The sequence below is a fragment of the Sceloporus occidentalis genome, unplaced genomic scaffold (assembly GCF_023333645.1).
Source record: "Sceloporus occidentalis isolate IW3139 unplaced genomic scaffold, rSceOcc1.0.p SCAF_2, whole genome shotgun sequence".
NCBI classification, from domain to species: domain Eukaryota; kingdom Metazoa; phylum Chordata; class Lepidosauria; order Squamata; family Phrynosomatidae; genus Sceloporus; species Sceloporus occidentalis.
The window spans coordinates 162,602,244-162,624,555 of NW_028316982.1; the positions used below are offsets into that span (position 1 = coordinate 162,602,244).

Sequence of the window (22,312 nt, forward strand, 5' to 3'; positions counted from 1 at the left end):
CGGTATGGAAACTGCGGGTCAGAAACGGCCCCAGGTGAGGCGTCTTCACTGCCCCCCATGTGGAAGCCCCATACACCTGAGCCACGCCCCCTGGGCAGGCGGTCTGGAGGCTCCGTATTCAGCAGAATACACCTCCAAGATGTCTTCCCCTGCCCGTCTGTACCCCGCCTTAGAAAGGCCAACTAGTCCTGGAAGTCTCATTAATTTTCATATTTTTAGTACTGAGATCTCTATTTTTGTGCTAAATGCATGTAATATCTTCCATTGATCTTCAGGCAGTTTAGTAATGTTTTGTTTTTCCAAATATATCTTTATTTTTTATTTATTTATTGCTCTTCTCATTTTATCTTTATATAAATTAGAATAGTATTCACAAAATATTGCTTTATATGATCTTGTTTTGTGTACGATTTTCCTTTACAGTCAATTTGTTATTCTCTTTTCTGTATCGTTAACTTCTGAGGCAACCATCTCCCTCATTTGTTTGCCTGCTCAAACTATCTTTGTCTACAGAGTCTTAATTTCTTTTCAGTTTCACTGTTTATTTCAACATTTAATTCCTTTTGCAATAGTTTTATGTCCAAGTCTAAATCTTTATTAGATGGGTTAATTCTTACTTCCTTTCCCTTCTGTTGAATCTCCTCCACAATCTTTTGCTTTTTTTTTCATTCACTTACATCCTTTCTGCTCTTAATTTGATGAATGTGTCTCTTACTGACATCCCAAACAGTTTTCATTGCTATTATCTCCTTGCATTTTTTCCCTTTAAAGTAGAAATGAAGCTCTTCCTTTGTTTTAGTCAGATCATTGTTCCTTAATCAGGATATCTAGGAAAGAAGTAAGATGTCCAGAGAAGAATTAGAAAAGATCTAAATGTGTGGTGGTTCTTTCACAATTATCTGACAAATTCAAAATAGACTTGAAATTAGAGGGGTTGGAGGAAGAAAAGATTGAATTAATCATGGTGAAGCAAGAAAATAGCAGTTTTATAAAGTTTTATTGAAATGGGAGTTAGAACAAGTAGCTATGAACGATACAGTGATTATGTACAGCATGCTATACAGTCGCCCCTCCTAACTTGCGGATCTCGGATCAACGCCCTCGATTGCCTGCAAGAGGGGCAACATAAGCTGCTTTCAATGGCATGCGTGCACAGGCTGTGCGCACGGGGGCGTGCCCATTCAAATCTATGCAGTTTGAATATGTGCGAGCCTCCATTTACGCAGGTGTGTATGTGTGTGTGTCCGGAACAGATTCCCTGCAAAAACCAAGGGCCAACTGTAGTTGGATCATTTGGAAAGCTCCTGGAAAAAGATGCATAAATGTACTGTCAAAACCTCAAAGAAAACTACTATAAAATGTTATATTGCTGGCACTTAACACCATTAAAGCTGGCAAAAATATTTAAATATATTGATAACAAATGCTGGAAATGTCATGGGAAAAATGGTTCATACTCTATGTGGTAGAATTGCCAGTTAGCTAAAAAATATTGGAGGAAAATTTGAAACTACTATGGCAGAAATTCTTCAAAGCACACCACATACCAACCCTGAGTTTTATCTAGACAATATGACGCACTTCATTAATAAAGAGGTAGAGGACAAGTAGCTGAAAATAATTTTATATATAACTTCAGCAACAAGACTTCTCTACACACAATAAGGGAAACTCCATCAAATTCCTAAAATTAAAGATTGGATAATAAAACTTAAGGACATGAGAGAATTTCCATTCCAGACTTTCACCAAAAATCAATTTACATAGTTCAACTAAGACAAAAATTGGGAGCCTGTTGTAAAATGCGGGGGGGGGGGGGGGTGCAAAAATGTATGAAGAGGATTAAGTTTATGAAATACATAAAACTCATGACTTGATAATTTGGGATTTAAGATATGGACTAAGGCTAAGATTCCTCTCACTCCAGTCTTAGAATCATACAGAGTTAAAGAGAATATGATCAAGAAAGAGGGCTAATTTAAGGCACAGATATCATGAGTATATCGGAAGAATTATTTATTTCATTAATTTAGAAGGAATGTATTCATTTACCCAAATACTGGTTAGCTTGTCTGCGAAAACGAATTATCAGTTATGCTCGGAAGAGAGGTAAGGTGCAAATTTTTATTTAAATAGAAATGTATATACAGTGAGCCCACGCCTTACGCAGGCTTGTTATAGGCGGCTTTCAGCTTATGTGGAAGCCTCCAGGAGAACAGTGCGTGCGCCCATGGCGCAAATGCATGGCCACACAGCAAGCATGAGCCCCATTATATCTAATGGGTAGGGTTGCCATAATGGAGGACCTCCATACTGGGACAAATGTAGGACAAGGTTTGAAAATGTAGGACATTTTTTTTTTTTTTAGAAAAAATTTCCTGGCTAGGAAATTTAAAAAAAAAGTCCTAGATTTTTAAACCTTGTCCTACTCCTCCTCCTCCCAGCCTGGGAGGGAGCCTAGGCCAGCTCCCAGGCTGGGAAGGGCGCAGGGAAGCTTGGCATCGCGGCGATCGCCACGGTGCCAGGCTTCCTCCTCCTCCTCCCGACCTGGGAGGGAGCCTAGGCCTGCTCCCAGGCCAGGAAAGAGGCGGAGGCTGTTCCTCATCGTGGCGATCGCCGCGGAGGGAAGCGTCCTCCTCCTCCTCCCGGTCTGGGAGGAAGCCTCAGCAGGCTCCCAGGCCGGGAAAGAGGCAGGGGCCGCTCCTCATCGCGGCGATCGCCGCGGTGGGAAGTGGCCTCCTCCTCCTCCCTGGCCTCGCGCAGGCCTTGGAGGACCCCGCGACCGGAGCTCCGACCGCGGAGCCGCCTCGAAGGCCTCACTGGGGCCCGGGAGGGAGCGTCTCCGCGGCTGGAGCTCCAACCGTGGAGAACCTTCCCAGGCCTCAGCAAGGCCTTGGAGCCGCCGCGGGGGCTGAGGTGGCCGCGGTGGGCGGAGCCGTCCCGGTTTGGGCGCCAAACCGGACCGGGACTGGATTGGCACCGCCCAAACCGGGATTGTCCCGCCCCCCGGCGGGATATGGCAACCCTACTAATGGGGCCCGAGCATATGTACTTTTTGCCTTACGGAGGGGGGTCCAGAACAGATCCCTCACGTAAGGCAAGGGCAGAGTGTAATTTTGAAACTGATTTTATATATGTAATTAGGTAATTAGGTAAGATACGCATATAGATGTATAGATCATGTAAGAAGGAAAATTATCAATTTTTTAATGAATTACAAAAGAAATGGCCATGTTTCTGAGGCTGCACTGTTTACAGGTGTTTTTTGGGGAACATGATTATCAGTGTCCAACTGGCCGCAGCATTACATCCGACATTTATCAGCAGTGCTTCCAATCTCAGATTCTACTAGAGTATGACAATTACTGCTGCACAGAGTGGATTTGATTTAAATCAATTAAACCACTATTCAGAAAGACTCAATCATATAATCCCCCTCCCCCAAAAAGGGCACTCTTCCTTGCTATAAACTTAATACATATTTTATACACCTCAAGAGTTACCAAAGATTCATTCCTGCTGGTATAATCTTAAAAATTAGAACCAGGTGGTTTCATCTTTAGAATACTTTTTTAGATAAATTTTATCTATCTATGTACAAATATACTGATTTATTTATACTATTAGAAAGAGATTGTAGATATCTATCTCCAGTTTAATAGGTTAATCATTCATATTTGGACATTTTTTTCTGCTGTAATTTATTGGATGGAGAAAAATAATCATTATCTTAATAACAATTTAAATATGCTCACCATACTGATAGGTAGAAGAATTTCATAAAAATATTCCCAAACTGAGTTTCTTATGACCTGGTGCCAATGCCATTATAGGTTTTCTCCTCCAGGGAAAGAATAACATGATACAACTCAGGCTATACACCCAAAGTTCGAAAGATAAAGGTTTCACTTTCATTTTTACTGTTTGCTCCTCCCTCCTCACACTTCGTTTCTGTAGATTTATTCCACTCCCATCCCACTGAATGTTTTGAAACTTAGCATTTAAGAAGGGGCTGATTCTGTGGACACAGATTTACAAAAAGAACAATGTGATAGTGATCTCTGCAGACACAAATTCACTGTTTTGAGAACCCAAGCATCTGTGTTGTAACATCCTGTAGACAAAACAATTGCAGAATAATATTACAGAAACCTCTGGAAGAGTATGACACTGAGCGGATTAATGGAATTCATTTACCAAAAACTTTAACATTGCATGAATATACATTCTCGTGTTACTTAATTAAAAACTGATCCCAGTTTCATGATGAATAACATTTGGACCATAATGTATCTTGAACAGAAAACTACCTTTGGATAGATTTTTCCTCAAAAAGCATTTAATTTAAAATTATGGGTTTTTTCAATTAAAAAAATCACTTTTATCCACCCTGCCACTGTGCTAGTGCAGGTCCTGTTTACACAAGGACACAGAAGACTACTCAAAGAGCCACAGTTAAAAGTACACAACCTGTTCTTATAGAATTGAACTTCATTCATTAGAGAGATAGTTGTTCGGCCAAAATTACACAGTCCTGCGATGAAAACATTTTTTGTTAAGATTTTATCTGTTTTTAATGTATTCTGGGATGTTGAATTTGAAAAACACAATAAAACTGTTGTATCACCCAGTTCTTTCACAAATTTGATATTTTTATCAATTCAGTTGTTAGTCAGCTTTGATTAAATGTAGACATTGATGCTCCAGTGCAATTTTATTTAGTGCTTTTGAACAGTTTTTTGTATCTCACATCAGTAAAGTGTTTTGAAAGTCATCTTACTCTTTCAAGGATCATTTCATTCAGTCAAATCAAAGCAAGTTATGAAAAATATGTACATGATAAGCAGATTTGAGGTCACTTTTGGATTTCAAACACCAAATTCCTATAAGACCAGCATACATTTTTTTAAAGTTTTTGTCCCTCAATTTTGCAAGCCTGTGTTATTAGTTTAAAGGGTAGTTTTGATCCAAAGGAAAAGGTCTCCTAAGCATATTTGAATTTGTTAGAAAATTTATGTATTGCATTCTCCTTTCCCTCCTTAGATAGACAAGGACTTCCCTCTGTCTGTCTCATTCTACCTAAACATGTCTTGGTCACTCACTCTTGGATACTGTTTAACAGACTCACAAGATAATAAAAAGTCTCTTCTCAGTCTCATTCAGAGTAGCAGTCTCCTCTGAATGAAGTCAACAGTCCCTGCTATATTAAAGATAGGTGAGATTTCATCTCTATACCCAAACCATCACAAGTTAGGATAGGATTTAGTTTGTTATGTACAGTGGGCCCTTCCCTTACGCAGGGAATCCGTTACGGACCACCACCCCCACATAAGGGGAATTCTGTGTATGCTCAAGCCCCATTAAAAATAATGGGGCTAGTGCCACAGTGCGCACACCACAGGCGCACACACCATTGCCCCTTCTGGGGTGTGCCGAGGCTTCTTCCGGCGTGGCTTTCAGCATATGCTGAAAGCCCTGTATATCAAACCCACATATGATGCGGGCACACTGTATTTATTAAAGTCATTATTTGTTTTTAAACTACAATTTTCATGTTTGTCATTTTGGAGTAAGTCTTTATTCTTTAGGAAGGCAGATTTAGGATAAACAGTCTGACCCACACTTTTGCTGTTCTGCTGATGAAAGCTGAGGTCTAACAAGTTTAACTTTCATACTTGCATATTTTTGTTTCCTTTAAAAGGGTTAACATCCTGGAAACTAAAATTGCACCCTACAGAATTTTTTTACCACTAGGAATTTTTGGAGATCTTCCTAGGACTCCGGGATACCAGCTATTTTAAGTTTTTAAACACCCTTGAACTTGCCAATGCTGAAAAGATGATATAGTAAAACATTTGTGTGATATATGCATTAACATTGCCCAGTCAAACTTTCCCATTCTTACAGAAGGATCTATGACTGAGCATTTTGTCTCCCAGATGTTTGTCATTTTAGAATTAATTTTACTTCTATAAGACATGCTGTCCTCAAATTTGCTTTTCAAAAGGCATCAACACTTAAGAGGCATGTCAAAACTGCCATCTACCCCTTTATGCATCATTTCCAGCAGACTACTAGTTTAAAGATTAAAACACAGAGAGACAACTCACCTCTTGTGCCATTAAGCTAGCAATTGTAATTTCACTATTGAAAAAGGTTGCTTTTTTAAAAAAAATGTATCTGGATGCAACAGTTTAGCTCTTATGCAGGTGGCAAAGCATACATGGTTATGGGTGGTCTAAACAGAAACATAGAAAAGCCAGTGCTATAGATTGGCAGCCACCCTCACCACCAGTCTTTACAAAGAACAGACAAGGCTTCTGGATTTCCAATTTTAAAGCAGAAAATCACAAGAAATATTTCGGCTGCTTCAATATGAAGTCTAACAATTCAAGGAAGATTAAGAACTGTTTTAAAACAATCCATCTGTACTCATACGTCAGCTCTTTTCCAGCTCTTTACTTTGCTCTCTGAGTTCCCATGTACAGGTTGTGCTTCTATCCTGTGTGCAACAAAAATAAAACCAAAAAAGGGATTAAAACTTGTACTTTTTAACAAACAATACAGGCGCATTCTTTAGTTCTCAAAAGCTCTATTAAAGACACTCCTTTTTAGAAAGTCTTTTTACCCTGATTTCCTCCTGGTCTTCTGTCTAGCCAGAAGTTTTTTAAGCTGCATTGGCACTGGGAGGATGGTGAAGGAGGGCAAAACACAGGTTTTCAGTATTTAGCTATAGCAGTATATATGCAGTAAAAAATGAAATAAAGCTGCGACTGAGAAAGAATAGGATTGTATTCTAGACAAGCTAACCGTATTCATGTATGCAGTGGTATATGGACACCACACACCTTGATGCCACCCCAAAGCCAGTATCATGCCACCTGCTCAGATGGTAGGCAGCATTGTGGTGGTGCAGCGTTCATACACCACATGCCACAGGCGTGCCAAAAAGGCACCGGAGAGGCCGAAGAGCTGCCCTTTTTCCGGCACAAAAAGAAGCAGCATTTTGCCACCTCTTTTTGCACTGGAAAAAAGTTGGAGTGGGGCCACGGTGTGTGGTTGCTGCAGCGTCCACCTGGCTTTTTCAAGGGCGGCATCACACCACCCCTTTGGGCCGGCCTGTTTCGACCCTTAGTCTAAAAGATGCTGTAAGGCCTCTTTGCATATTTTAAAATATTTGTTAAAACATTTGAAAAGCTACTTTCTGAAATACAATTCCTAGAATCACCAGTTAGCATAGCCAGTCACCAGTCTGGCTAGGGGATTCTGGGAATTATAGTCTAACCAAATAACTTTCCCAAGTTTTGCTCCACACCTTATAGTCAGTCCTCAATCTCCACAGATTTCTTATCCACGGATTCAAACATTCATGGCTTAAAATATTTTTAAAATATATAAATATATAGATTCCAAAAAGTAAACCTTTATTTTTATAAGGCACACCGTTTTGCTACACCATTGTATATAATGGGACTAGAGCATCCATGAATTCTGGTATCCACGGGGAATCCTGGAATCAAACCCCAGCAGATACCAAGGGCTTACTGTATAATAATAAAAAAAACTATGTAATCAGTTATGTTCAGGTCAACCTCCCCATCTGTTTTTCTATTTTTTTAATAGGAGAAGAACAAAGAGGTTTTCTCCCATATAGAAATATAAGGGATAACACAAGAATCTTAATTAATGCTTTAGAATACTATGATCGGCATAACAAGAAAAAAATAGGTTTGTTCTTCTTAGATCTAGAAAAAGCCTTTGACTCCGTCAATTGGGATGTATTATTAAAACTGTTGGAGAAAATTAAAGTGGGTAGTAACTATTTAAATTGGATGAGGAAAATTTACAGTAACCAAAAAGCACAAATTCGGGTAAATGGAGAAAAAACCGGGTTCATAGAAATTCAAAGGGGTACGAGACAAGGATGCCCCCTTTCCCCCTTACTGTTTCTATTAGTAATCGAAATACTTATAAAAAAAATTAAAAGAAATGACCAAATTAAAGGGATCAAATTACATAAACAAGATCTAAAAATAAGAGCATTCGCCGACGATATTATTCTATTTGTAGAGGATCCTGTCAAAAATGGTATTAAAATATTGGAAATTTTAGAGAGATTTGGTGAGGTATCAGGATGTAAAATCAATAAGGGAAAGTCAGCAATTATGACTAAAAACATGAGTAAAGCCGAAGAAGAGAAATTAGAAGAGATAACAGGAATAAAAGTGGAGAAAGAAGTCAGATATTTAGGATTGCAAATAACTAAAAGGACGAATGACTTATTTGATCACAATTATAAGAAATTATGGTCTAAAATCAAGAAAGATCTGATCAAATGGAATAAACTGCAAATCTCGCTATTAGGTAGAATATCAACCATTAAGATGACGGTATTGCCAAAAATACTGTACTTGTTTCAGACCTTACCAATAATAATTTCGGAGAAGATTTTCAAAAATTGGGAAAAAGATCTATCACAATTCATTTGGAGAGGGAGAAAGGCCAGAATTAAATTTAGAGTAATGCAGGATGCTAAAGAAAGAGGGGGACTAAACTTACCGAATTTGAAACTATATCATGCAGCTAGTTGTTTGTTATGGATTAGAGATTGGATTAAATTGGAAAATGATAGCTTGTTAGAATTAGAAGGAGATGGAATGTTATATGGTTGGCATGCCTATTTGGCGTATAGTAAGGACACTCAAAATAAAACGTTTAAAAACCATTGTATTAGAAAGTCATTAATTAAGGTTTGGAACAAGTATAAGAGAAGAACAATGCCATCAATGAAAGACTGGGTTTCTACACAAGAAGCATTTCATAGAAAAGAATTGATGAATGAAGGTTGTTGGCTTAGATATAAAGATATATTAAACAAACAAGGGGAGGAATTAAAATTAAAAACTAGAGAGGAATTGGGAGGGAACCAAGGTCCTATAAATTGGTTTGTCCACAGACAATTAATGGAAAAATTCAGAGAAGATAAAAAGAATTATGGTTTTAATGCATATCAAGAAAAATCAGAATTGGAAGAAATATTATTAGGGGAAAAAGATAAAATGATTGGAAGGTTATACAAAATTTTGTTAAAATATGAAATGGAAGATGAAATTGTTAAAGAACATATGATAAAGTGGGCAAAAAAAATTGGTTATAATATCTCTATGGAACAGTGGGAAAAAGTGTGGAGCAGCATATATAATCTTACAGTTTCTCAAAACCTTAGGGAAAATTTCTATAAGATGTTCTTCCAGTGGTATCTTACACCTGTAAAAACGGCCAAAATGTTTAAGAAACATAATGATAAGTGTTGGAAATGTAAAAAGGAAAGAGGAACATTCTATCATTGTTGGTGGACATGTAAAGTTGCAAGAAAATATTGGAATGAAATCAATGATTACATCAGTATAATTATGGGGAAAAAGATAGAGCTAAGAACTGAAAGTTATCTTTTAGGGATATTTGAGAAGAAAGTTAAAGGAAAGGAGGAGAAAATATTATTTTACATGATTACACTAGCAAGAATATGCTATGCGCAAAAATGGAAAAGCGATTCCTGCCCGACAATCGACGACTGGCTGATGAAACTTTATGAAGGGATAGAAATGGATTTATTAACTCAAGCAATGAGAGGTAAAGATAAAGAACGAGTAAAAGAAGACTGGAAAGATGTTATCAGGTTTATAAATCAGAAATGGGGTAATGTAGCAGTACTGAATTGGAACAATATATAAAATATGATAATAACAATGGAGGAAAAAAAAAGATACATGAGATAAGTATAATAAGTCCACTGTGTCTCTAAAAGGGGTTGTAGGATCTATAAATATAAGACAGCTAAAATTATCAGAAAGACAAATAAGTACAAGTACAGTACAGAAAAGAGTAGGAAGGAAGTCAGAGGTGTGAAAGAAGATGAGTGAATGAGTGAAGGAAGATAATAGGGAGAGATAGAAGGGAAAGGTTTAGAAAGATTTGGTATGTGTAGAAGGTTAGAGTAAGTAGATAAGAGAAGAGAGAGTAGGAGTTAAGAAGTAAGTTAGATAGGAAGGTGAAGAAGGATGGAAGAAGGAAGGGAGATAGAACTTAAGTAGTTGAGGGTTAAGGAAGAAAGGAAGGTATAGAATTAGGAATAAAGATATCAACGAGTACGAATGAGAAGATGTTAGTACATGTGTTTATTGTTTGTTTTGTTTGTATATTTGTATAATTCTTTGTTTGTTTGTTCGTTTGCCTGAGATTTGTTATCATTTGTGTATGCTCTGCATTGATATGGTTTGTGTTTTATTTTAACAATAAAAATTTTAAAAAAAATGACTCGGCTATTAGTAACAACATATACTTCTTGGCTCACAGAAGATCAGTACCAATTCAGATTTACTGTGAAAGCGCTCTCCCAAAACTTATATCAGGCCAATAAGAAAATCAAACCTTACCCTCAGGGTTCTTCTCTTTTTTAACTATTATTTTTAAAATTAATTGCCCTTAGTATGTATAGGCCGCAGTGATGGCAAACCTTTTAGAGACCGAGTGCCCAAACTACAACCCCAAACCCACTTATTTATCGCGAAGTGCCAAGTCCCTCTGACTTTCCAGTAACAAACTCTGGCAAACTCTGTGCTGGGGTGACAGCACACATGCCCACAGAGAGGGTTCTGAGGTCCACCTCTGGCACACGTGCCATAGGTTCACCACCACTGAGGGCAAGTAAGTTGATACCATTCTCTTTGCCTCTATCACAAAAGCATGTCTGGGCACTTTAAATGTTCCAACAGGACTTCAGAACTGTCATGGTTTTCCTAATGCTCAAGAGCTTCACTTCTACTTAACAAAAAGAGCCAACACGTGGGGTAGCTTAGAACAGAACTGAGATGGGCAACTGCATGGCATGGGGGGGCAGTTTTTGCCTCTGGAATTCACTGTGGGATACAAAGGCTATCAAAAATACTCCCCAAAATTTAAAATGAAAAGTGTGGCTGAAATCTGCTTCTGGTTTTGAAAAGCCAGCAGTTATCTGGTAACCTGTTTAAAAGGTGAATTACTGTTCCTAGAGGCTTCTAGGAGAAACAATTCATCAGGGAGGTGGGGGGACAGAAAAAAGTGATCTGGCTAGTCTGGACAGGTGAAGGGCCACAAAAACAGGTTTGAGGGAGCACATTTTGCCCATGCCTTTACAAAAGGACAGTTTGCTTTGATTGAATGTGATGGTTCAGTGTAAAACATTGTTCCTCCTGTTCAGTTTGCAGTTCAACACATGCGATCTGCCTGCTCAGAGTGAAGAAAAGTAGCACCAAAGCAAACTCACAGAGGCGACATACTCAAAATGTCCAGCAAGCAGCACCTGGACAGAGGAGGAGACAAACCTTTATAGTGATACCATACAGAGAAAGGTCTTGACGCAGACTGTCACATGCTTGCAGAAGGGGAGCTCTCTCCTGCAATAGTCGCCGTCTTTCCTCTTTCTCCCGCTGTTTTGCTTCTTCAGCAGACAGACCACCAGTTGCTTCAGGTGCAGCGAGGGCAAAATTGCGCACTTTGCTTCGGAAGCTTACCAATTCATCTATCACACTACAAAGCATGGCTGAGTGTTTGTTTTCTGGAATAACCTGCATGTTATAAAACTGAAATCAAACCCAACATGCAACGCCACATAGGAAGCTACTGTATACACTCATGTATAAGTCTAGTTTTAGTCAAAAAATTGACCCAAAAAACCTGAGTTGATTTATCCACAAGTCAATGTAAGTAGTGTTCTTTATCTATTATTTAAGAAGGAACTATCCCCTGGCAAAATGCAAGAGTGTAATCTGCCCTGGAAACACTGACCCACCCACCCCTCTTCTTTCATCCATCCATCCTTTACAGTGAACACAAACAGGCCTGCTGGAATTCTGAAAATTGGTTGGCATTGTTTTCCTTTGTTTCATTCTTTAGATCTTTTGTTACATGCCCTAACTTTTACCCTTAACTTATCCATGGGTCATATCAAAACCCATAATTTTGGCCCCAAAACCTGCCCTCGACTTATACATGAGGTTGACTTATAGTCGAGTATATACAGTAGTTATGCAGTAGGTATACAACAGGACAAGGTGTGGAATCCCCACACTGCAATGCAACTGAGAGTCACTTCAAATACAACAAAATCTTTTGTGTGTAACAATGGTCACAGCAAACAGCCTAAACTTCCCTTACAGCAGGAAAAGGGGAGATAGTACAGATACATTTTTTTTACTGTGTAGACCAGAGGAGGGCAAACTGGATCCCTTTTGTGGCCACCATGCCCACAAGGTCCCCAACTGTCCTTAAAAATAAAATAAAATTAAAACTTAATTTTCTAGCAATTTTTGTCCTAAACCATGGAGAAAGTCCTTCAAATATACAAACCACCCACAAAAATACTCCCACACCCACAAGCATCCCAGAACCCCTTCTATCTCAAATGCTTCCATTGTTCTCTGCAGTCCCTCTCAAAATAGTGACAGTAATTGAGGTCCCACCACTTCTTGTCACCATTTTGAAAGGGACTGCAGAAGAAAATGGAGGTATGGGAGCTTATTGTCAAGAGGGAGGGGGGTTGAGAGGATTTAGCCCTAGCTCCCACATAGGTGCCCACCCATGATGTAGGCATGTCCCCAGTGGCTCCCAACAAGATCTACATGCAAAGTTTCAGGTTCACGCTTTCTGGGCGGGGAGGATTTCAGTTTTCTGACCATGACCCAGGACAAATATTTTTTGATGAGAAGAGAGACACTGCTTGGCTGGACTGAACAGTGGTCAGTCTCCTATGATTCTACACACTTATCTGGGATAAAGGGGACTCATTCTTACATAGCACGAAGGGTCACAGGCAATCTGTTTGTTCAAAACTTGGAGTCTCCCTTTACAATGAACACGCTTTTACAGTACTCTCTTACCTCTGCTTCAGAGAGGGTGATCCCAACTGTGTTAAGAAATTCCACTATATAGGAAACAATGGCTCCAAACACAACACCGCTTCGAGGAGATCCAGTTTCCTGCTTTCAAAAGCACATACAAATACATACAAAAGAGCTGATGTAACTATAACAGTTCACGATGGTGACCAACGCCTCTCTGCACATGAACAAAAGATGAAAGGGAACCATTCTCCGCTTGCAGAAGGCAGCTTTGCAGAAATCTCATTATCTGAAACCTTTCCTAAACCCTCTTCTTTTTTAACAGCAAGAAACTCTTAACTGCAGTAATTGGCCATAAAGCTGTATTGCCAGGATATTTTAAAAGCACAAGAGATACCCTATATGTGAGCAGGGTGGAATATAAATTGTATTTCTGATGTGGATAGACAATATTTGGCACAGAAAGTGGCTTTCTTAAACCATTGTGTTTTCCCTTCATAGCTCTCATTACTGCAAAGGGCGGGGGATGAAAATACACACTGTTCAGTGAAAGGCCTGCAGAGCTTCTGGTCTTTTATTTTTTTCTTCACATTTGCCAAATACATAGCTTTTAACACTCTGCACCAACCAAGAAAAGCTACATAAGCAGGCTGTGCATGAGTAATGTACAGAGGAACAGCTGTCTCCCATTCATAAGATTCTGCAATCCTATTTAAGGACTCTACTAATGCATTCAAGGTCTAGAACTGGCAAAAATCAGCTTTCCCTTTAAGAACTTCACACTTCTCTAGCTTTTATGGTTGCAAAGACAAGGCTGAAAGTATATTAATCATGCTAAGCAATCTTAGAAACCAGGAGAAGCTAAGTGTGTGTGTTTACACAGGTGTACATACACATAACTGTAAATGGGGCTTTAGGCTTTCCTTGGGCAAGGAAGCCAGCTTTTGCAGTCTTGACTCTATTTATGTCACCAAGAGACTAGTTTGGATGAGGAAAGCAAGCAAACATGACATCATTTGATTTTTACAATTTGTAGGGCTTTCATAATCTAGCTTTCTCCTGGTAGGGAATACAAGTAATCTTCATGAAATATTATTATATTTGCAATACTGGAGGCAGTGAGGGGGACAGGAGGAGCAGCCCATGGGAAGTTATGTAACACAACCTTGATTATATAAATGGACCTCAGGCAAGGTAAGCTAAGAGTCAGAGCAAGGAGCAGAGATATCTTAGTGAAGATCACAATTCCAGGAAATCGATATAACAGCAGGCAAGATACTGGAAATAACAATGTTGGAGATGATGGATTGTATGCAAACAGATACTGACTGAGTTAATATATACATCATGGTTCAACAATGTCCTCCCAATCCAGTACCCAATTACATTATTTTCTTTTTATCACAGATAATTGTATGTATACACATACATACATTTATCAGATATACAGCCACAGCAGTAGAGATTCACTTTATTCAGCTGCACCTCTGAGAGATATTTTTTAATAAGTGTGACTGAAATTAAGAATTCAGTGATCTACAATTTGTAACCCTTTAAGAGTAACCCATTAGACATGCCATGAAAAGGACACTGACAAGGAGAGTGAAGCCCACTTTTCTCAAAGCACAAATTTCAGGAAAGTCAACACCATTCAAAATACTAATTGGAATTTGGCCTCAGACACAGTATTTGGCACCCCTTGACTATCAGATCTCATTTAATAACCAATGCAATGCAGCCACTGAGGATGAGATGTAATAGGTGTGTGTGTAGACACCACTGAACCAGAATTCATTCCTCTATGTCTTTTTTAAAAGACCCTGAAAATGTTCTGCAGAAAGAGGAAGTCAATTCCACTTTCTCACTGCCCTTCCTCCCATTTCTGCCAAATCTCTGCTCTTTCTGCCCCCTCCCTGGCATATCCTATGCTTTTTCTGGAGGTAAACATTTCTCTTTTACTTAATGTAAACTGCTTGCTCTGTTGAGTGGTGACTGCACATTGTCCAGTCCAACACATCAACAGCAGCACATTTGCTGTTGCTCTCATCTGGATGCAAGCAAGGAAAGTGGATTTCCCAGCAGGTTTTTCCCAGTTTCTCCTTGGTTGCTGTTGCTGGGCTTTGCTTAGGTTCTGGTGGAGTAAAGAAAGTGAATAAAGCATCCCCTCAACGTGATTGTTTGGGCTTCCAAGTTCAGGAGCTGTTATCTGGTCTCCCCATCCTGTATGTTGGTGCTTTGTTGCTGCTACCATGAGATCCACCAAGCTGCTCTTTAGCAGGAATAAGGCACAGCAGTTCTTGCTGTCATCCCAGTTGGGGCTACAGGGCTTGTCATCACAATGGGAACAAAAAGACAAAAGGAAAAGCAGGAGGCAGAGTGGGGCAATCTCCTTGCTTGTACCACATTTCCAGCCAAGTATGTGTGCATGTTAAAGGACAGCTGAAAATTTTGTATGCACCTGGGAGGAGGATTCAACATATTCACCAGCCACATAAAAGCCATATTACCAAGTGAGGTGTGACAAGAGAGCTAGCCCATCACCACCTGAAAACTGAGCACTGCAACTGCACTTGAAGATTAGCACTGGTATCTCTTCAAATCTACATTATAATAAACCAGCACTTGCTGATGCTGGGAGAATGAGGAAGAGCAAATTTACACAGGCTTTGAAAGGTGTATCATCTGGCCTTTCAGGAATAAACACAGAAACAGACAGTGTAAATAATGGACAAAGCTAGTACAGAAGCAAATCATTTAGTAAGCCCTCTAGAAACACAGCATAGCAAGAGATGGACACTCTGAAGCAGAACAAGAGCAGTTTTAAACTGTTTGGAAAGGCAGTTTATATAAACCACTGCCATGGGAGGCAAATTCATCTGCCCCTTTTTCCTGCCTGTTCCACTAAATCAACTAATAAACTGATCTGTCAGTTCAAAAGTGTAGACAACTGTCGCTTTCTGATCTTTGTAGCCTAATGGGTTACCTTAGTGACGGCCTTAAGCTGTCTGTTGCCATGGTGAATGAGGTCCATAATTGCACCAACAGCCCTGGGGGTGTCAAAGTCATCGGCACAGGCGGCCCTTACGGTTGCTTTAGTGTGAGCAAGCCTTGAAGGGGGAGGAGGAGGAGGAATTTTAAGACAAAAGTATCAAAACCTTAATTAAGACACCAATCTGCTGATAAAATATATTCTAGGTGGAAAAATTCATGTTATTTCTACCATCATTTGGTGCACAGTCATGTTAGACATTAATAAATTCACTAGGCAAAAGTTAGGTACATGCTTCATCCACCATGGAAGGAAGTACTTAACACTGGAAGGATCAAGCTACAATTTACAACAGATAATAATTATTTGTTAACTCCTCACTAGGAGTTATGAAGCTCTGTCATCTAGTAGCTAGACATATTTTCAAAGACAAGAAATAACATTTGAAAGTCATTTTACATTTCCTTTCAAAAACCCATTGGAGCTGCTTTGAGTTGGACCCAGTTATTCATATTTAAAGAACACCTGCTTGACCATGAAAACTTACCAGGTGACCTTGGGCAAATCACATTCTCTCAACCTCAAAGGAAAGCAACAGGAAATCCTCTCTAAAATAGTCTTGCCAAGAAAACCCTGTGCCAGGTTATCTTAGGGTTGCCATTAATTAAAAATGACTTGAAGATACATAGCAGCAGCAGCAGCAACATTAATGGCCTATGTCCAATGTCATAGAGCTGGTGCAAAGCCCACTGCAGTTTCAGAGTCAGCACAAGGGCAGTAACCAACACATCTCTCATTATGCAAATGGTTACACAAACAATTGCACATCTACACACTGAGTGGTGCGATTTGCACCACTACATTATGATCGATTTAACCAACAGGACTAAGATACTTACAAAGGACATTGTTGTCATTACTAGTTGCCCTCAAGCCAGCCCCGACTCATAGCACCCTACAGATGAGACATCTCCAAGATCCTCTGTCCTCAACTATTCTGCTCAGGTCCTGCAAATTCATGCCTGTGATCTTTCTGATTTAGTCTATCCATCTGGCGTGTGCTCTTCCTCTCTTTCTGCTGCCCTCTAATTTTCCTACCAATATTTTCTTTTCTATGACTCATGCCTTCTCATGAAGTGGTTAAAGTACAAAGCCCCAGTTTTGTCATCTTGGCTTAGCTTTCCATTTATTTGAACAGGTCTAGGTCTAACTAGAGCCAGCATGGCGTAGTGGTTTGAGTGCTGGGCTATGACTATGGAGACCAGGGTTCCATTCCCTGCTTAACCATGAAACCTACTGGGTGACCTTGGGCAATAAGTCACACTCTCTCAGCCTCAGGGGAAGGCAATGGCAAACCTCCTCTGAACAAATCTTGCCAAGAAAACCTCATGAGAGTCCACCTTAGGGTCACCATAAGTTGGAAATGGCTTACAGGATCACAACAGTTACGGCAACAAGCCTGTAACCAATCTGGAATGTTTCTCTCTCCAAGTCAATTCACTATAGCAAGTGACCAATTTAAAATGGCAGGACTGAGGTGAGAGATACTGAGCACTATCGGATAAATTCTTCCACTTGGCAGACAGCGTGTTACTAATAGACAGTGTTTTTTGTTTATTAAGATGAGAAAAGTTCTTGATGATGTATTGCTTTCTGCATAGTCTTCCAACACAAGATTCAGCCTGCTTGTCCACTGCAGCTTGCACATGCCAGCACTTCAAAGTAACAACTACTTACTAATAGCAAGTTGCTTGTAGTTAGTACATATAATGAAGCTACATGTACACTGCACTGTAATTTTAGTTTAATTTAATTTTAATTGCCTACAAAATAACTTCCTTTTAGTTAAGGGCTATGCGGGCTCACTAAACAGTGATGGGGGAAGGAATATCACATAGTTCAAGTGCTGGCTTATACTCTGTTGTGAGGATAAAAAGATAGAGAAGAGGACACTGTGTTTTGTACCACAGGCCAGTGGCTTTGAACACTCAAGCTTTTAAAGAAGCAACTTAAAAGTAACTACACAGCCATTTTAAGAAAACTGGAATTGCTTTTTTTGATTGAACTATATTAGTAAGTGGGGGCACTTGGCATTACAACAGCAATTAACTGACGCCCACACTCTTGAGGGCCAACTCAATATGATGGCAGCAGGTCTGTATCCAGATATGCCTAGCCACATTTAAACTGGCACAGAGATGGCCTTAGTTTCTGTGGCTTACCACGCCACAGGCTATTCAGTTGTGACTGTTTGTATGTGACTAGGATTTAAGCAAATGGTAGGGAGAGATCTAGATTAGACCTTCAACCTTTGAAGTCGCTATGTTTTGTTGCAAATAAAGCTGTGGAAATGCAGACATGAATATGTGAGTCATTTATGTCTGGTGGGCACTCCCACAATGCACACTTCAAGAAGTGGAGGAATGTAGTTTTTCTTGCCATTCTTGGAGTGGAAGTAGTAACAGTTCTTGTATTGCACTATGGGGATACCGACCAGAATTGGAATTGACAGGTCTAGAACAGCAGACATTTCATTTGCTAGCAAACATGCTAACTGCAAATTATTGGTGGCTAGAGTAATCATTGAAATGTGGAAGACATGAACAGTATTGAAGATGATGTATTATATTACATTCAGGGAAGGTAAATCTATTTCCTGAGGAATATAAGAGATTTATGTGTTATTGGGAAAGAAATTATGCACAATCTGAAGCTGCTATCCAGGGGAATGTGGCTCTTTTTTAATATGATAGAACAGATTTTGATTCATGATCCCACAGTGAATCAATAGAAATGATGTATGATTGCTTCATTATATGACCTTTTAAAAAAACCAGTTTCTGCTAATTAACAAGGAACAAGACAGTTGAAGGCTTTCACGGCCTACATCCATAGATTTTGTGGGTTTTCCGGGCTATGTGGCCATGTTCTATATGAGTTTATTCATGACGTTTCGCCAACTGAAGATGCCAGCCACCAATGCTGGCGAAACGTCAGGAATAAACTCATATAGAACATGGCCACATAGCCCAAAAACCCACAATAAACTAAAGAACAAGACAACTCAAGCAAATAAAAACAGGGGGAATAGAACACTTTAAATATGTCTGCATCCCTACACACTCTTTGCTAGCACTGAAAGATATGTATTTCTGAATAACAGGATCAATGTGCTATCAAGTAGCATAATTCATTAAAAACCTTTTCACCAATTACAAAAATGTCCTTCAATAAACTGGCAGTAGATTTTTAAGATATTATTTTGAATGCAAGTGACTAAAAAAACTTCTTAGGAGAGGCTTCCCCCACACACACACACATATAGGACAAAATCCCTCTTTGGAGATGAAGCCTGTGGTGATCCACGTGCATACTGAAAAAGCATGATACAAGTATGTGTATATTTTAGCACTTAATCAAAACACACACTATTTACAGATTAGGATTTCTTTAAACTGAGACCTTTGTTGTTGTGTGCCTTCAAGTCATTTCTGACCTATGGAAACCATTAAGCAAATTTACCATGGGATTTTGTTAGGTTGAGAGTGTATGACTTGCTTAAGGTCACCCAGTGGGTTTCTATGGTTGAGCAGGGAATCAAACCCTGATCTCCAGAGTTGTAGTTTAATGCTCAAAACACTACACTGTGCTGATTCTGAAACTGAGGCTTAGTTTTTAAAAAAAGAAGAAAGAAGGAAAAGACATAGGGCCAGAACAGATTGGCAGTAAGCACCAGCTTGGGGACGTGGCATTTAGATGGCACACACCCCGACACTGTCCCCAAGCTGGCATCCCACCACCCAGCCAACCAGACAGCGGGCAGCGTTGCTGCACTCCAATGGCATGGCATTTATACGCCGCATGCCACAAGAGCACCACAAAGCTGTGGTGGCAGTGGAAAAGGCACCCTATGGCTGGCTCAAAAAGGAACAGCATTTTGACACCTCCTTTTGAGCCGGCAATTAGCCGGATTGGGGCCTTGACATGAGGTTGCCGCAGCCCCAATCTGGCACTAGAAGGGGCAGCATCACACCACCCCTTTAGGGCTGGCTGTTTTGGGACAAGTTTACTTGCTTGCCTCATTTCTGTACAGTAAAATAAAAGCTGTTTCACGTATAATGTTTTTACGTATACACCTGCAATATTTTTAAAGCCAGCACATGAAAATGTATAATATGAATGTATACTTGACCCTGACTCTATTCATTGTTCTAGATGAATCAACAAATTTGTTAAGTGTTGTCTCACCATTCAGCAGGTGATTCAAAGGTTCTACTCTAGCTAGGGCTACCAACAAGATTCAGTCCAATGTCATCCACCTAAAGCAAGAACTAGTTGCGATTTTTCTGTTGATTATACATTTTGCGTCAGTCCTACATTTCCTCCTTTGTATTGTGTGAAAACTCTTAAATCTCTGTCCTTGAATAACATAAAAAACATGGCACTTTCACACTACACTATTATACCACTAGGATTTCATTTTCACTGCCACGGTTCCATCCTGAGGTATCAGCTGCACTGCAGGGAATGTTGTTTTGTACAGTGACAAACTTATATAGCTTAGGTCTGTATGTATGTTTACAAGCCCAATGGAACAGTAAGATCTTCAACAGAGGCCCTTCTCTCTATTCCACCATCTTCTCAAGCTTGTCTGATTTGCTCCCAGGCTTTAGAATTCCCTCCTTAGGGAGGCTAGAGCTGCATCTGCACTGCAGAAATAATCCAGTTTGATCCCACTTTAACTGCTATGGCTCAGTGCTATGGATTTCTGGAAACTGTAGTTTGTTGTCAACAAACTACAATTCCCAGAAATCCATAGCACTGAGCCATGGCAGTTAAAGTGGGATTAAACTACATTAATTCTGCAGTGTGGATGCAGCCCAAGTTGGCTCCCTCCTCACTCCCCCTCCATCAGCAAGTCAAAACATTCTTATGCCATCAGGCTTTTAGAAACTGAGTGGAATGGATGTTCATGGTGACCTGTGCTGTTTTGTGGCTGTTTAAAAAATATAAATGAACTGCAATCGTTTTAACTTTAGAAATTGTTTAACTGTTTAATTTTAAACAACATCTATATTTATATTTGATTTCTGTTTTTGTATAGTTTTTAAAATCTAAATTATTTTTAATATGTTGTATCGCTCTATTTGACAGGTGACTTAGCTTTGCTTATAGGCTTTTAAAAAAGGAATACCAGGGAATTCTTGGGTGTCAGAAGCGGTAGCTTCTTCACATTCTGTTACCTGCATGGGTAGACCAGGCCAACCATACACACACAAATGATAAAATCAGCCATTTCACTCACCTCTCCCACAGAACATCTTCCTTAATGTCTTCACAGAGAAGTTGCCCTTTCATATAGGCATTCACACTACTCAGAAAGGAACAGATTATCTGCAGGATACTCTTTGCATCACTCATGTTGTCGTCACTGTATTCTATAGCTTAAATAAACACACACACATATATGTTGAGTTACACAAGGCAACATTAAAATTTCAGCACTATTAAACAAAGAGAAAATAATGTTTTAAACAAACACAAAATGAACAGCTGTGCTCATCACATTCCGGCCCATGTTATCTCTTGATTACAAAGCAAATGAATGGGGGAAATGGTGAGGTGGCTGGGGAGTAGTCTCATTTCACCAAACACAACACTAAAACTATATGTGTTTCTCTTTCCTAAAGTTATACAATGTCAACTGGGATAGACAGAAAATATACCAGAAATGAACCCAGCAATCTTGTATTCTGTGGTTCCCAGATTGCCAGTTATTAGACCCCCTCTTTCCCTGGATATCATTCATCAGTATCTCCCCAGATTTTGTAGTTTCTTCCTCATTCTAAATAGAGTTACCAGAACAAAAACATGAAAGGGGCTCATCTACCTTTAATAAGTGTTTAGAAGAGAAAATTTGAGCATGTCTTACTTGTTCCCTGGATGCTTGATGAACAACATCTGGTAAAATTGCCTTCTCTACACAACTATTAAAAGTATACAGTAGGAATACTCCACTCCAGCATGTAAAATGCTGGGTTATCTTGGACCTGTGTCTCTGTCTCACACACACACATACCCCCTTAATCTATTTCATAGGAATAATGCAAAAATAGAAAGGGATATTAGTCTTCCAACTGTTTTCTTTCTGCCTCCCCTTAGCCAACCCTGGGCTAAATCTTAAGATTCATGAAAAAAAATTTTTAAATATACCAAAGGTACCTCCAAAACTATAAAACAAAACAAAACAAACCCCATCTGAAACAAAAACAGAAATTTCAAAACAATACAGATGAATGTACAAAACCTTTGTCTTACAACTGTGGCATGGACAGGAAGTCATATAGTCCCATCCCAAGTCATATGAGTTTGATTTACCTGACCTGTATCTGCTCCGCAAACAAAACATTCTAAACTGATCAGATGAAAACTCTTTCAGGAAATC

At 39.4% G+C, this 22,312-nt stretch overlaps 1 protein-coding gene across 3 annotated transcripts in view; it reads right to left on the minus strand.

Moving 5' to 3' along the window:
* Positions 1–2,946: 2,946 nt before the first annotated feature.
* LOC149319204 (putative cysteine--tRNA ligase, mitochondrial) overlaps positions 2,947–22,312 on the minus strand; it is a 40,870-nt gene continuing 21,504 nt past the window's right edge. Inside the window, exons 10-15 of one of the 3 annotated variants that reach the window (XM_089511264.1) lie at positions 22,246–22,312; positions 21,173–21,311; positions 15,862–15,985; positions 12,918–13,016; positions 11,364–11,606; positions 2,947–6,502 (exon numbers count right to left, since the gene is read on the minus strand). In XM_089511264.1, coding sequence (XP_089367390.1) covers positions 6,440–6,502; positions 11,364–11,606; positions 12,918–13,016; positions 15,862–15,985; positions 21,173–21,311; positions 22,246–22,312 — 735 coding nt within the window. In that variant the 3' untranslated portion in view covers positions 2,947–6,439. Of the gene's footprint in view, positions 6,503–11,363; positions 11,622–12,917; positions 13,020–15,861; positions 15,986–21,172; positions 21,312–22,245 lie in introns of all 3 variants that reach the window. The other 2 variants (XM_089511261.1, XM_089511262.1) reach the window with 2 other exon arrangements.